Source organism: Eucalyptus grandis, chromosome 1, assembly GCF_016545825.1.
Source record: "Eucalyptus grandis isolate ANBG69807.140 chromosome 1, ASM1654582v1, whole genome shotgun sequence".
NCBI lineage: Eukaryota > Viridiplantae > Streptophyta > Magnoliopsida > Myrtales > Myrtaceae > Eucalyptus > Eucalyptus grandis.
In genome coordinates this window covers 13,189,641-13,205,293 of record NC_052612.1, presented here as the reverse complement: position 1 = coordinate 13,205,293, position 15,653 = coordinate 13,189,641, and the positions used below count along the sequence as shown (strand labels likewise).

General features: G+C 40.7%; 2 protein-coding genes across 6 annotated transcripts; both read right to left on the bottom strand.

The window, feature by feature from the left end:
* Positions 1 to 465: 465 nt before the first annotated feature.
* LOC120295554 (pentatricopeptide repeat-containing protein At5g55840-like) lies at positions 466 to 12,388 on the bottom strand. Its single transcript, XM_039316785.1, has 3 exons — positions 10,312 to 12,388; positions 9,360 to 9,457; positions 466 to 4,192 (listed from the first exon to the last, which is right to left on the bottom strand). Exons 1-3 carry the CDS (start codon positions 12,329 to 12,331, stop codon positions 1,436 to 1,438), a joined length of 4,875 nt encoding a protein of 1,624 aa, XP_039172719.1. The 5' UTR covers positions 12,332 to 12,388; the 3' UTR covers positions 466 to 1,435.
* Positions 7,959 to 10,224, bottom strand: LOC120294923. Of its 5 annotated transcripts, none has more exons than XM_039316025.1 (5): positions 9,551 to 10,224; positions 9,360 to 9,457; positions 8,804 to 8,906; positions 8,597 to 8,654; positions 7,959 to 8,444 (listed from the first exon to the last, which is right to left on the bottom strand). In XM_039316025.1, the coding sequence occupies exons 1-5, from the start codon at positions 9,585 to 9,587 to the stop codon at positions 8,381 to 8,383; spliced, it is 360 nt and encodes a 119-aa protein (XP_039171959.1). In that variant the 5' UTR covers positions 9,588 to 10,224; the 3' UTR covers positions 7,959 to 8,380. The 5 variants fall into 5 exon arrangements, 4 of the variants coding, with proteins under 4 accessions (XP_039171959.1, XP_039171917.1, XP_039171998.1 ...); XM_039315983.1 differs by having other exon boundaries at positions 7,959 to 8,440; XM_039316064.1 differs by lacking the exon at positions 8,597 to 8,654.
* Positions 12,389 to 15,653: the final 3,265 nt, after the last annotated feature.

Here is a 15,653-nt window from a genome sequence, read left to right as displayed (position 1 = left end):
AAAGCCTTTTTAGTGCAAATAAAAGGCATTTGTCTCTTATATCCAACCACCTGCTACATTGAAGCGTAATAGCTTGTTTTATGGACAGCAGTGCTTACCTACACTAACTGTCCCTCCAGAAAGAACTTCAAAGTACTTGGGTCGGGTTTCTTGTGTTGACTGACTGCAACGAAGTTGGTTGGTGTCGCTCAAGACTTCTATGCGGTTTGGCATTGGCCACTGGGAATGTCTGTCAACAGCGTTCATGTCACCCATCAGCAGAGGCTTTTCTGAAAATCCCTAGCAGGGCAAAGGAAAAGTTACTGCAAGAAGTTTTAATACACTTGCTGCCATGTTACCTTGTCGGCAAGAAGCAGAGCAGATAGTTTCCTTATTATTTGCCATGTAAGAAACTAAGAGCAGATGGCACTATGAGAGGCAGACCGTCCAGGCAAACCCTGCTGTTTTGAGTGCAACACGCAAAAACAAACCCAAACACGTCTTCCTCATTCAGTTATTAAAACACTAAATTGGCAATGAATGTACTCTATTGAGAGCGAAAGAAAGTTACATCCTACAGGCCTGTCTGTAATGAAGTTGATTGGCGCCATTCAAGATATCAACGTGGCTTGGCATTGGCAATGTCTGTCGGCAGTATTCATGTTCACCCATCGCTAGACACTTTTCAGAAAATTCCCCACAGAGCAAGGAAAAGATACCGCAGGTTGTTTCCATACACTTGCAGCCATGTTCCTTAGTCAGCAAGCCATCCCTCGAACTACGCTGTAAGAAGCAGAGAAAATAACCCACATATGAAATCGACCTGCGATGATAGTCTGAGTACCCAGCTCGCCACACGTATTCACCACCATTGATTCAAACTGCCCATCACCATGATCATATACCATCCACTTCCACCCGTGCATCTTCTTTTAAGAACTACGTTAAATAAGCCATTACATTACATTATCTCTCTCTCTCAAAGCACATACATTACACCCCAGGAAAGAACATTGTTTTCTTTAGTTCCATTTTGAGGAAGAGGCCCAAGATATTTGTGTATAACGTCTGAATTGCATATAGTACACAGTTAAGTTATTGCTTTTAACATCTATTTAATTCAAGAACATCCTCACACCGCTTGATCATCTATATGAATTCACCTGTTTGATAAATATTAGGCACCAGAAGCACCAACTGATGAGTCCATGTACCAGTTAGATACAGAGACTTATTACAGAACCTAGGTATCCAATAAACAAACTTCACCTTCCACCCTTCCAAAAGCCTCATAATGAAGCAAGAGAGAGCATCTCCCTGACTTTAAAACAACTTCATTAATGGGACATGGAACTCAATGAGATGGTGTGTGGAAGAAAACTTGCCGTCGATCTGGTTTACTCTGCATCATATTTCAGCTGAAAAAGGCAGACAGATCTCACACACAATGGAGAGTTCAACTGGAAGAAGAAGGAGAAGTCGTTCCATTCGTCACAAGATACTTAACCCACAACTCCATCGTCCCTACATTTGCAGAAAAACCCCTTTCGACCATTTCTCCAACAAGTTGTGCTGCTCTTGTATTTTCTTTATTTCTTAGAAGCCCTTGGATGATGGTGTTATAAGTGACACCATCTGGAATGCATCCATTTCCTTCCATCTCCTTTAGCAGCTCATATGCTTCCTCCATGCATCCTCCTTTGCACAATCCATGCATGACAATATTATATGTCTGCACATCAGGTTGCAAGTCTCGAGCATTCAAACAATCAAACAGCCCCTTAGCACCGTCGAGCTTTCCGGCATTACACATGCCGTTCATTATAATATTGTAAGTCACAATGTTTGGGAAGAATTTGGAACCTTCCATCTTTTGAAGCAATATCATGGCCTTGTCAATCTGTTGCGTTTTACACAGGCCATCCAGGAAAGAATTCAAGGTATAATGATCTAGATACAGATCATGAGATCGCATCTCGTTAACTAGCTCCCCCGCGGCTTCAAGGTTTCCAACCTGGCAAAATCCATTTATGAGAGTGTTGTACGTGATGACATTAGGATTCAAGCCCCTTTCAAGCATTTCTTGGAACAGTATTTTTGATTTGTCAACTCTTTTCGCTTTGCAGTATCCGTTGATCAACGTGTTATAAGTAACAACATCAGGTGAGCAGCCTCTTTCAACCATCAAATTAAGAACCGCCATAGCATCATCCATCCTATTTTGCAAACAATAACCATTCAACAATGCATTATAAGTGACACCATCTGGAATGCATCCATTTCCTTCCATCTCCTTTAGCAGCTCATATGCTTCCTCCATGCATCCTCCTTTGCACAATCCATGCATGACAATATTATATGTCTGCACATCAGGTTGCAAGCCTCGAGCATTCAAACAATCAAACAGCCCCTTAGCATCGTCGAGCTTTCCGGCATTACACATGCCCTTTATTATAATATTGTAAGTCACAATATCTGGGACAAATTTGGAACCTTCCATCTTTTGAAGCAATATCATGGCCTTGTCAATCTGTTGCGTTTTACACAGGCCATCCAGGAAAGAATTCAAGGTGTAATGATCTAGATACAGCTTGCGAATTCCCATCTCGTTAATAAGCTCCCCCGCGGCTTTGAGGTTCCCAACCTGGCAATATCCATTTATGAGATTGTTGTACGTGATGACATCAGGATTCAAGCCCCTTTGAAGCATTTCTTGGAAAAGCATCTTTGACTTGTCAACTCTTTTCCCTTTGCAGTATCCATTAATCAACGTGTTATAAGAAACGACATTAGGTAAGCAGCCTCTTTCAACCATCAAATTAAGAACCACCATAGCATCATCCATCCTATTTTGCAAACAATAACCATTCATCAATGTACTATAAGTGAAACTATCAGGCATTTTACCTAATTGAATCATCTGGTTGATTATGGCCTCTGCTTCTACAAGCATTCCCTCTTTACAATGTGCATCCACCAGAATATTGAAGGTTTGAACATTTGGCATGACTCTGCTTTGCACCATATGACTCAGCAGTCTTTGGGCCTCTTTCAATTGGCCGGAATTGCACACTCCTTGAATGACAGAGGTATACGTAACGACGTCCGGTTCAATTCCTGCCTCCATCATCTTCTCCATCAAGACCGTAGCATCTTTCCATTGGCCTAGGTTGCATAAGCAATGGACCAATGAGTTATAAGTGAATAAGTTGGGTTGGATGCCTCCACTCGCCATCTCTTCCAACAATGCTAGAGCATCTTCCATCTGGCCTACAGTGCACAGACCGTGGATCAAGGAGGTATAAGTAACAACATCTGGTTTGATACCTTTCTTACTCATGCTTTCGTGGAGTCTCAGTGCCTCTGTGTTCAATCCCTCCTTGCAAAGACCATCCATCACTATGTTGTATGCGAAGGAATTGATGCTGCAGCTTCTCTCTTCCCAGTCCCTCAGCAATTCCATCGCCAATCTGGTGTTACCTGCCCTGCATAACCCCTTGGCGATTATTGCATACGTGGCCTCACTCGGTTCGGGGCCATTTTGTCCCATATCATCGAGGAACCTCAAGGCTTGATCAGTTTTGCCCTGAATAAAGAGACCATCAATCAGGGTGTTCCACGTCACCACATCGATGCGAAACCCAAGCTTGAAGATTCTGCCCAGAATAGACAAGCCCATATCGACCCGCTTTAACCGGCAGAAGCAATTTATCCAAATACTGAGCAAGGCAACATCACCCTTGATCCCCAACGAAGGCAGCTGCTCAATCAATCGGATGGCGGTCGAGTAGTGCTTCATCCTCGCTATAGCGCCCAACAGTAGATTGAAATCCCTGGGGGAAGGCAAAGGGCTAGCCTTTATCATTTTACCGAAGCAACACAGGGCATCACCGACACTCGTAAACACACCACCACCACCACCACCACCAGGTCTGCGATTTGTCCTCACGCAACACAAGACCTGGTTGGGGTCGTCTAAATTAGGGTTAGGGGTCGAGGAAAACCTCCGACGACGGTGAGACGAGAAAGGGAGATGGAGGATGGAATGGGATGTGGACTCGCTGGAGATGGCAGCTGGAGCACGAAGGAGGAGGAAGATGGAAGAAGCAGGGCAGACATTCGTTGGCTTCATCAGTTGATGACGAATCTGAAAACTGAAAAGCTTCAGCTCATGGCGCTCTCTCCATCTCTCTCCCCGTCTCTCACTGTCAAGCTTTTATACTCAGGCTCGGCTCTACCGTTTGTTGATTACAATATCGAACGGAAAGATGTAGATCTGGATAGGACACAATTTCAAATGATTTCACATCATCGTTTCCTGACAATACAAATATTTCTTATATCCAATTAAGTGATACAATTAATCATTTTCACTGCAAAATCAGATTTTCATTTTTCGTTTGTAGTGACCCGTGCGCACAATTTTACTTTTCCTGCAAGTAGTTGACATTTGCTAGATCATTGGACGGGCTGATAAATAGTGTAATAACTTGATGATAAGCATCTAACAATATATTTCAATCGGCTTAACTTGTAACTATGATTGCATATGTTTGTACGGATGAATAGATTATAGCAAGTATCGCGGAATTTAACTCATTCTATCTCCCGATCCAACAATAGAAGTTTGATTTGACAAATATTTATGATTCAATCATTCCTAATTCCGCCTTGAGCAATTTTGCTTCATAAACCGCAATCCTTCTTGGAAATATAATTGTACAAGGACCTAAGCAATAACACCAGAGAAGATTAGAAAGAGAGAGAGAGAGCATGAGTAGTGATAGGCTATGACGTTAAAATTTGACACACAAAATTGAAACACAAAATTTATCCTAGATCGCTCCTAAACTAGGAGTACATTTAGCAAATAACTCCACTATAATTAGCACATTGCATCTCTATGTTACAACTCTCAATTACAAGAGAAAGAAATCATATATGCCTAGTAACTATACATGGGCTTGAACCCAAATTATTAATAAAATATGAGCTCAAACTATAAAAGCCCCAAAACTCCTCTATGCCTTCTTATTAATTGGGAGTATGAATCACATCCCCAACATATCATATAGTATGGAAATTGTTGTTAGAGAGGCAAAGTGGCAAAAAATAGGGATGGATTTGAGTGGGTCACAGAGTGAGAGAAAAGCAATGGTGGGTGGAAACAGATACTCCGGTGGCAAATGACGACACTCGGGCTAGTCATTGGTGACTACGATCGGCGAGAGAGGCAAACAAGAAGTAGAGGTCGAGAGGGGCATCAAGCGTGAGTTAATTAATGGCAACGGGCTTACCCAAATGAAAACCAAAATGAGTTTACTTTCATTAAGAAACTCCAATTAGTACTATCTCAAACATTTTTCCCAAAAGTCTTTTGAAAAAAAAAAAAAACAAACCAAATTAATACCTCATGATATATTTATCCAAACTAATTTCATCTCATAGAATATCCCTAATCGATACCTCTCACGCAAATCTATCCTCCGTTAAAATGCATACATGTCAACATACATGAATTTTCGACATATCAGTCATTTTTCACTTCTCATTAATCATGTGTTGACAAGTATGCATTACAGGTAGATTTTGGTTTGGAGTACCAATTTGGGGTTTTATTTTTTGTGAGACGAAATTAATTTGCGATAAATGTGCCATATATTTACTAATTTGAGATTTTTTTTTTTGGCAAGGTAAGTAATATATTGACTTTTAACCAAAAACTACACAACAAGGAGTTCTTGGCAGCAAAAAACTTACACTCACTTTGGAATTTATCGTGATATTAATCCTTCAAAATATTAAATGCTATCCTCTGCTAGTGAAATTTACTACCATGAAGGACAGTCTAAAAATACTAAAGTTGAATGGGAAATAACTTTTGTGCCTTCAATCACTTCAAACATATATTCACGTTCACATATGCATCCTCTCTGAAGTAAATATGGGCAGGTAGGACATTGGAGGGATCAGGGATCAGGCTGTGTTAGGAAGAGAGCAAAACGGAAAACCAGTATCTCTCCCTCAAAGCACATACACAATAGATTAATCAGGATTTATGACCTCAACATAAATTTTAAAAAAAAAAAAGGATTTTTGTGCTTAGCAAACTAAAGTATTAACATCTTTTTAATTTAAAAGCATCCTCACGCCGCTTGATTGTTTATATGAAGCATAAACCGACGGGTACATGTACCACGTATGAACAGAGATTTCTTGCATAACTTAGATACACGAGAAACAAAACACTCCAAAAATCCTCATAATAAAGCAAGAGAAGATCACCCAGACTTAAAACAACTCCGTTAATGGGACATGGGACTCAATGAGATGATTTGTGGAATAAAACTTGCCCTCAGTCTAGTTTACTCTCCATCACTTTTCAGATGGAAAGAGTGGACAGACCTCAGAAAAAATGGATAGCTCAACCAGAAAAAGGAAGAAGTTCCGTTTGTCCCCAGATATTTAACCAACAACTCCATCGTTGCCATACTTGCAGAAAAACCCCTTTCAACCATTTCACCGACAGCTTATGCTGCTTTCATGTCTTCCTTATTTCTTAGTAGTCCTTGGATTATGATGTTAAGAGAGACACCATCTGGAAAGCATCCAATACTTTCCATCTCCTTCAGCAGCCGATACGCCTCCTCCGCACATCCTCCTTCACACAATCTACACATGACAAAGCTATACATCCACACGTCAGGTTCCAGCCTCAAGCATGCAAACAATTAAACAGCCCCATAGCATCGTCAAGCTTCCCGGAGTTACACATGCCTTATATTAGAATAGTGTATGACACAATATCCGGTGTGAATTTGGAGTCTTTCATTTGATGATTTTCCTCACAAGATTTTCAAATTTCCAGTATGATAATTTATTTGCTCTGAAGGAATAAAAGTTTCTTAGGGCAAAAATTGCTAGAAAAATAAGCGTCACCTTTTAAAGAAGGAGAAAAGGATCACATTCTCCTTGCTCGAGGAACTCTTGAGCAAGATGACCCAAAATGCATATCATTCTCATCTTAATTTAACCTTCATGACTTAGCCTTCATACATAAGGATTCAACTGACTGCCATGGAAACACTGAAGTTGAGAGAACATGTGACATTTCAACATCCAACGCACTACACAATCATTTGTGCGGGAAAATTCTACAATTAATCATAAACCTCTAGCACATAAATCAATCGTGTCTTAAACCTTTCAATTGAAATAATGTAATCCTAAACTTTTGTGGGAAAATGCAATCAAGTCCTCTCATCCAAGTCTCGTTTGATTTATCTAATGTGGCAATCCGGTAATCGCCAGCCATCCTATGTAATGGCGACGACATGACGTGGTCTATTTTCATTGAGATGACGTCACTTTCAAACTTACTGGTCATCATCTTTTAGCTTGCATTCGCTTGGCTAGAGCTCCTCCAGTGCTCATCCATTGCTGTCCACTACTGCCTGGACCTCCGACGGTGTGCTGCCACCACTATCAACCCAGAGGTGTGAATCAAATTCTATGCATTAATAGTCCTCATAGCAACCAATCTAAAGATAGAAAGAAACCAACCACAAAACCCAACTCAAGGCATCTCACAGAATAAGGTGGCACGATTGTAATGCACCAATGGCTTAGTATCGAATGCCAACTGAGCCTCAAAATTGCGAAATTCGATTAGTGCAATTCCATAGTAAAACACTGCTCGTGGAGGCATGTTGCTTTATGATAAGTACTATCCTCTCAAACAAGGAACTTCCATTTAGGAAGAAAACAACCCTATACATTGCTTGCTTGCATTAAGCTATCCATTGAGTTTGTGACTATGTAACGCGAGCTGTTTGACTGTGCTCTTACAATAATGTCTTGATGCTTGGTGTATTCCTTCGTTGATGGCCCAGAGCGTGAATCTATTTCGAAAATGATGTTCCCTTAATGACTGTACTCTCAATTCTTGCAAAGATTGAAGGTTTCAAGGCCTCTAGTTGATATCGATATCTAACACTAAAGGATCAATCTGAGGTGAGTCGACATAATTTACAGTAAAGGATACACCATGCTCGCGACTTTCCAGCAAAAGATATCATAAAGCTTCTTTTGAAACTGAAGCCTGATGATGCACTTGCACATGGTTCTAGTCAGCGAAGAATCTCGAAAAGTGAAATTAAAACCATCATCGCAAAAACAGTGGCCTTGCTTCAGTGGGTAAGCCCATGGACCAGCTTTTGTAAACAAGAAAATGGACAACAGAGAGCTGAGTTGATCCAATTGTTATATATGCAGAACTTCGAATTGATCCTTTTGCTCGACAGGTTCTTTCTTCTGAGTTCAATCGATCATATCGGCCATGATATCCACACGTGAACTTTGCTAGAAGAGCGTTCTCTGGAATGCTTCCATGCTACTATGATTATGTGAGGAAACAAAGAGGAGTGGGCGTGACAAGAGGAAGACTGTGCAAGCAATCCTGCTGCCTTAAGCGAAACATGCAAAAACAAACAGAAAAATCAGTAATTGAAACAGATAAAAAAGGCAAAAAATGAGCCTCCGTTGAGAGGCAACCCTATTTATTGGGAAAGTAAACCAATTGATAGAGTGGTTATGACAATGGAAAGGTAAATCATACGGGCCTGACTGTGATGAATTTGGTTGGTGTCGCTCAAGACGTCTATGTGGTTTGGCATCTGTCAATGGTATTCACCCATCAGCAGAGGCTTTTCTGAAAATCCCTCACAGTGCAAAGGAAAAGATACTGCAAGTAGTTTTCATACACTTGCTGCCACGTCCCTTAGTCAACAAGAAGCAGAGCAGATAACCCAAATGTGTAATCTACCTGAGATGATAATCTGAGTAACCAGCTTGCCACAAATATTCTCCCCTATTAATGCAAAGTGCACATCACCATGATCAGGTACCATCCACTTCCACTTATGCATCTTCTTGAAGTAACTACAGGACATTGAAGGGATCAGATTGTCAGCAAAAAGAGTATAAAAGAAAACTAGTATATCTCTCTCCAGCACATAAGTAACAAGCTAATCTGGATTTATGGTATAATTTTTTTGAACCCAACCCCCCCAAAAAAAAAAAAATATATATATATATATATATAGGTCCCTGATATTGGTGCAGAACGTCTGCATTGCAGATCTTTGGTACAAAGTAAATGTATCGCCATTAACATCAACTTAACTCAAGAGCATCCTGACACCACACTAAACAATTATTTGCTTGCACGCTACTATTATTATATTTGTGTCAAGACACAAAGAGTAGAGGGGGTAACAAGACTCTCCAGGCAAATCCTGCAGTTGTGAGTGGAACATGCAAAAACAAACCAAAACATTTGTTTATCTGATGATAAAACAGAAAACTGGCAATGAATTTACCTCTATAGAGAGCGAAAGAAAGTTAAATCCTATGAGCCTGTTTGTAATGAAGTTGATTGGTGCCACTCCAGATGTCAATGTGGTTTGGCAAGCAATGTCTGTCAGAGGCATTCATGTTCATGCATCAACAGATGCTTTTTGGAAAATCCCTTGCAGTGCAAAAGAAAAGATACTGAAAGTTGTTTCCATACAGTTGCAGCTATGTTCCTTAGTCAGCAAGCCGTCCATCAAACTTAGCTGTGAGAAGCAGAGCAAATAACCCAAATATGTAATCAACCTGCATGACAATCTGAGTACCCAGCCCGCCACAAGTATTCACTGCTATTGATTCAAAGTGCCCATCACCATGATCATATACCATCCACTTCCACCCATGCATCTTCTTTGAAGAACTATGGCAAATAAGACATTGAAGGGATCAGAGGTGTTAGGAAAAGAAAATAAAAGAAAACCAGTATCTCTCTCTCAAAGCACATACATTACACCCTGAAAAAAAAAGAAAAAAAAGATGTTTTCTTTAGTCCCATTGAGGAAGAGGTCCATGATACTTGTCTATAATGTCTGAATTGCATATAGTACACAGTAAAGTTATTGCTATTAACATTGATTTAATTTGAGAACATCCTCACACCAATTGATCATTCATATGAATTTGACCTGTTTGATAAATAGTAGGCACCAGAAGCACTAACCCACAAGTACATCTACCAGTTAAATACAGATTTCTTGCAAAACCTAGGCATACGAAAAGCAAAATCAACCTTTCCCCCCTCCAAAAGCCTGATAATCAAGCAAGAGGAAAAATCTCCCAGACTTAAAACAACTTCATTAACGGGACATGGGACTCAAGGAGGTGATGTCTGGAAGAAAAACCAGCTGTTAATCTGGCTTACTCTCCACCAAATTTCAGATGAAAAAGTGGACAGATCTCACACACAATGGAGAGTTCAACTAGAAAATGAAGGAGCTCCATTTGTCAAGAGAAATTTAACCCACAACTCCATTGTTGCTAAGTCTGCAGAAAAACCCCTTTCAACCATTTCACCAACAAGTTGCGCTGCTCTCGTATTTTCGTTATCTCTTAGTAGTCCTTGGATGATTGTGTTATAAGCAACACCATCTGGAAGGCATCCATTTCCTTGCATCTCCTTTAGCAGCTGATATGCTTCCTCCGTGCGTCCTCCTTTGCACAATCCACGCATGACAATACTATACGTCCACACGTTAGGTTGCAACCCTCGAGCATGCAAACAATCAAACAGCCCTATTGCATCGTCGAGCTTTCCGGCATTACACATGCCATTTATTAGGATACTGTAAGTCACGATGTTAGGGATGATTTTGGAATCTTCCATCTTTTGAAGCAATATCATGGCCTTGTCAATCTGCTGCGTTTTACACAAGCCATCGAGGAAAGCACCCAAGGTATAATGATTTGGGGAGAGATCGCGAGAATGCATTTCGTTAATTAGCTCCGCTGCGGCTTCAAGGTTCCCAACCTTGCAAAATCCGTCCACGAGAGTGTTGTATGTGATGACATCAGGAATCAGGCCCCTTTGAAGCATTTCTTGGAAAAGAATCTTTGACTTGTCCATTCTTTTCGCTTTGCAGTATCCGTTAATCAACGTGTTATAAGTAACAACAGTCGGTGAGCAGCCTCTTTCAACCATCAAATTAAGCACTTCCATTGCATCTTTCATCCTATTTTGCAAACAATAACCATTCATCAATGTACTGTAAATGAAAATATCAGGCACTTTACCTAATTGAATCATCTGGTCGACTACGGCCTCTGCCTCTACAAGCAATCCCTCTTTACAATGTGCATCCACCAGGATACCGAAGGTTAGAACGTCAGGCATGACTCTGCTTTGCACCATATGACTCAGCAGTCTTCGGGCCTCTTCCAAATGGCCGGAATTGCAAACTCCTTGAATGACGGAGGTATAAGTAACGACGTCCGGTTCGATACCTGCGTTCATCATCTTCTCCAACAAGACCATAGCATCTTTCCATTGGCCTCGGTTGCATAAGCAATGAACCAAGGAGCTATAAGTGAATATGCTGGGTTGGATGCCTCCGCTCGTCATCTGTTTCAACAATACGAGAGCACCTTCCATCTGGCCTACATCGCACATACTGTGGATCAAGGAATTATAAGTAACAACATCTGGTTCGACGCCTTTCTTGCTCATAATGCCGTGGAGTCTCAATGCCTCTGTGATGAATCCCTTCTTGCAAAGACTATCTATTATTATGCCGTATGCGAAGGAATTGAGCCTGCAGCCTCTCTCTTCCCAGTCCCTCAGCAATTCAATCGCCAATCTAGTGTTACCCACCCTGCATAAACCCTTTGCGATTATGGCATACGTGGTCTCATCAGGTTCGGGGCCATTTCGTCCCATATCATCGAGGAACCTCAGTGCTTGATCAGTTTTGCCCTGAATAAAGAGACCATCAATTAAGGTACTCGATGCCACCACATCGATGGGAAACCCAAGCTTCAAGATTCTGCCCAGGATAGACAAACCCAAATCGACCCGCTGTAACCGACAGAAGCAATTCAACGAAATATTCAGCCAAATATGATTATCTTCAACTCCTAACGAACGCAGCTGCTCAATCAAGCGGATGGCAGTGGAGTAGTGCTTCATCCTCACTACAGCACCCAACAGAAGACTGAAATCCCTGGGGGAAGGCAAAGGGTCCGTCTTCATCAATGCACCGAAGCAACGCTGGGCATCGCCGGCGCTCGAAAACACACCACCATTCCTGCAAATTTTTCTCACGTGACTCAAGACCTCTCTTGGGTCATCTAAATTAAGGTTAGGGGTCGAGGAAAACCGACGACGACGAAGGCGTGACGAGAGAGGGAGGATGGAAGGGGATGATGGCTGGCTGGAGATCGCAGTGGGCGCATGAAGAAGGAGGAAGATGGAAGAAGCAGGGCGGCGGAGACTCGTCGGCTTCATTGCTCTGGGGTCTCTCTCTCTCTCGAACCACGAGAGTTTCTCCCAATGCGACGGTAGTAGCTCAAAAATTACAGGGGAGAATATGAAATTCAATTTATTTGAAAATAGATAACACCACCGATGGTCCGTGAATTTTACTAATTTGGAGTCTTTTATTCAAAACAAGGATCACATTGACATTAAAAAGAAATAATTTAAAGACCCAATTTGAGCTAATTTAAAGTTCATGGATGACTTCATACATTAGACATAGTTGAAAAACCTAACTACACCTATTAAAATTTTGGGAAGACATGGACATTCTGCATATTAAACAAAAATCCATGGAGCTATTAGTGTCATTGTCACAATACGAGAATAATCCTACTAGCAATTACGTATCCTTTTCATTTATCTTTTATTAAAATATTTGGTCAATTAATCAAATAAAGTAGCTAAAAAAAACTTCAGAAGAAAGGAAAATGAGAGAAATCGCTTCTCATCATCTCCATTGACTTTTTAACACTAAGCAACTTTAAGATAAAATTCAAAATAAAAGCCTAAAGTATCTTTATTTTCTCAAATAAAACTCGAAGTAAACCTTGTTTCAAACAACGACATGAAGTGCAATCATTTTTTCAAGTAAGCACTCAAAGTAGATCTTATTTCAAACAATGGCTTGAAATAATTATATCTATTTCAAAGCCTAATATTCCAACTAGTCAAGAACATTTTGGTCATTTACCTTTTTTATTGAATATTTTCCTTTCTTCTTTCTTTTTCCCTTTTTCCTTTACTTTTTTTCTTTTTTCTAGTTTTTCTTTCTTCATTGCCGCCAATGGCTAGCCAACCACTGATGATGCTGGAAAGGGTTGGGCAAGGATTGCCCTTGCTCGCTGCTAGTAAGGGCCCCTCATCGGCCACAAGCGAGGCCACCCTCACTAGATTTAGCGAGGGTCGGCTTGACCTAGGGCGACGAGGGCTCAACGACCCTCACCAGCCACTAGCGCTAGGTAAGGTAGGCGAGAGTCACGTCACCCAAGTGCTAGCAGTCGATGAGGGTCGCCAAGCCCTCATTGGCCCTAGGCAAGGCTAACCGTTGCCACATTTGGCGAGGGTGGCCTTGAGCACATGCCCAACGAGGTTAGCATATCCCTTGCCGGCGGTTGATAAGGGTGGCCAAGCTCTTGCCAGCCCTTACTAGCGACAACTCTTACTGATGGCTGCTCGCCATCGTCACATTAAAAAAAAAAAGAAAAAGTTAAACAAGGACAAAAAAGAAAATAATAAAAAATAATTTTAAATTAAAATTCTAATTGGACAAAAACACCCTTAATCGGTCGAAATGTTTAGTCAGGTAGAAGACGGATGAGGTCAAGCTCTTATTTGAAACGACTATAGCCACTTTATGTCTTTATTTAAAATAATCATGATCATTTCAAGCATTTATTTGACACAAGGTTTACTTGAGCCATTTTTGGAATTTTCCCCAACTCTGATGACTAAAACATCAATATTATCTTGAATATACTTTCCTTGAAAAAGACAGTCAATATTTTTAATTTAAGGATTTATTTTTTTTTTAAGAAAAATGAAAGACTTGAAAAACATTTCTCTAAAAAATGATTGGTTATGTTGCTCTAAATAATTAGCCAACAAAAATATTTTCATTATCGATAATAATTTGTGCCGAACTTTATTGTGGACGATAAAAATATTTTTCGTTCATATATTTTTGTTAGCAATACAATTGATTATATTTAGAAAAAATATTTTCTAAATTGTGATTTTTTCACGAAACAAGCTAACCTAAGACTAATCAAATAATTGATTTGACTTGCAGTTCCAATACGTTGGAAAATACATGTAAATCTTATATACTGAAAAAGTCTATGCTGATAAACATGGCTGCTCAGTGCACGAAATAATGAACCCTGCACTTCCAAGAGGCCAACATGTTGATCCACGCTGCGCCGTCCCTAAAAATTCTTCTTACAAAGGCCTGGTCAAATTGATGACTGGTCACCGAATGACCAGATGAATAGGATCAACACCGGTTTTGACTGTATCTTGACCAAACCGGGTGATTGAGAAAAACTAGAACCGACCATGGTCCGGATCCCAGTTCAATCGATTAAACCGGCCCATTTAATCCTGTCAGGTTTTAGGATTAGCGGAATCATATCTTTCTTGTCCTACAAATTATCTCACCAATGAACAGATTACCTGTGGTAAAAGATGCAATCACAAATAGGATAATGTCCAAGTTTCCATAGCCAATTACCCCACTTAATCTGATGAATTCAAGTTTACTCTCGCAGGGCATGCTGTTCTTTGAGGGAAAAAGAGGTACTTTTTTCTACCTCTCTCTCTCTCTTATTTACGTTAGATAAAAGCCTTTTTAGTGCAAATAAAAGGCATTTGTCTCTTATATCCAACCACCTGCTACATTGAAGCGTAATAGCTTGTTTTGTGGACAGCAGTGCTTACCTACACTGACTGTCCCTCCAGAAAGAACTTCAAAGTACTTGGGTCGGGTTTTTTGTGTTGACTGACTGCAATGAAGTTGGTTGGTGTCGCTCAAGACTTCTATGTGGTTTGGCATTGGCCACTGGGAATGTCTGTCAACAGCGTTCATGTTCACCCATCAGCAGAGGCTTTTCTGAAAATCCCTAGCAGGGCAAAGGAAAAGTTACTGCAAGAAGTTTTCATACACTTGCTGCCATGTTGCCTTGTCGGCAAGAAGCAGAGCAGACAGTTTCCTTATTATTTGCCATGTAAGAAACTAAGAGCAGAGGGCACGATGAGAGGCAGACTGTCCAGGCAAACCCTGCTGTTTTGAGTGGAACACGCAAAAACAAACCGAAACACGTCTTCCTCAGTCAGTTATTAAAACAGTAAATTGGCAATGAATGTACTCTCTTGAGAGCAAAAGAAAGTTACATCCTACAGGCCTGTCTGTAATGAAGTTGATTGGCGCCATTCAAGATATCAACGTGGCTTGGCATTGGCAATGTCTGTCGGTAGTATTCATGTTCACCCATCGCTAGACACTTTTCAGAAAATGCCCCGCATGAGCAAGGAAAAGATACCGCAAGTTGTTTCCATACACTTGCAGCCATGTTCCTTAGTCAGCAAGCCATCCCTCAAACTATGCTGTAAGAAGCAGAGAAAATAACCCACATATGTAATCGACCTGCGATGATAGTCTGAGTACCCAGCTCGCCACATGTATTCACCACCATCACCATGATCATATACCATCAACTTCCACCTGTGAATCTTCTTTTAAGAACTACGGTAAATAAGCCATTACATTACATTATCTCTCTCTCTCAAAGCA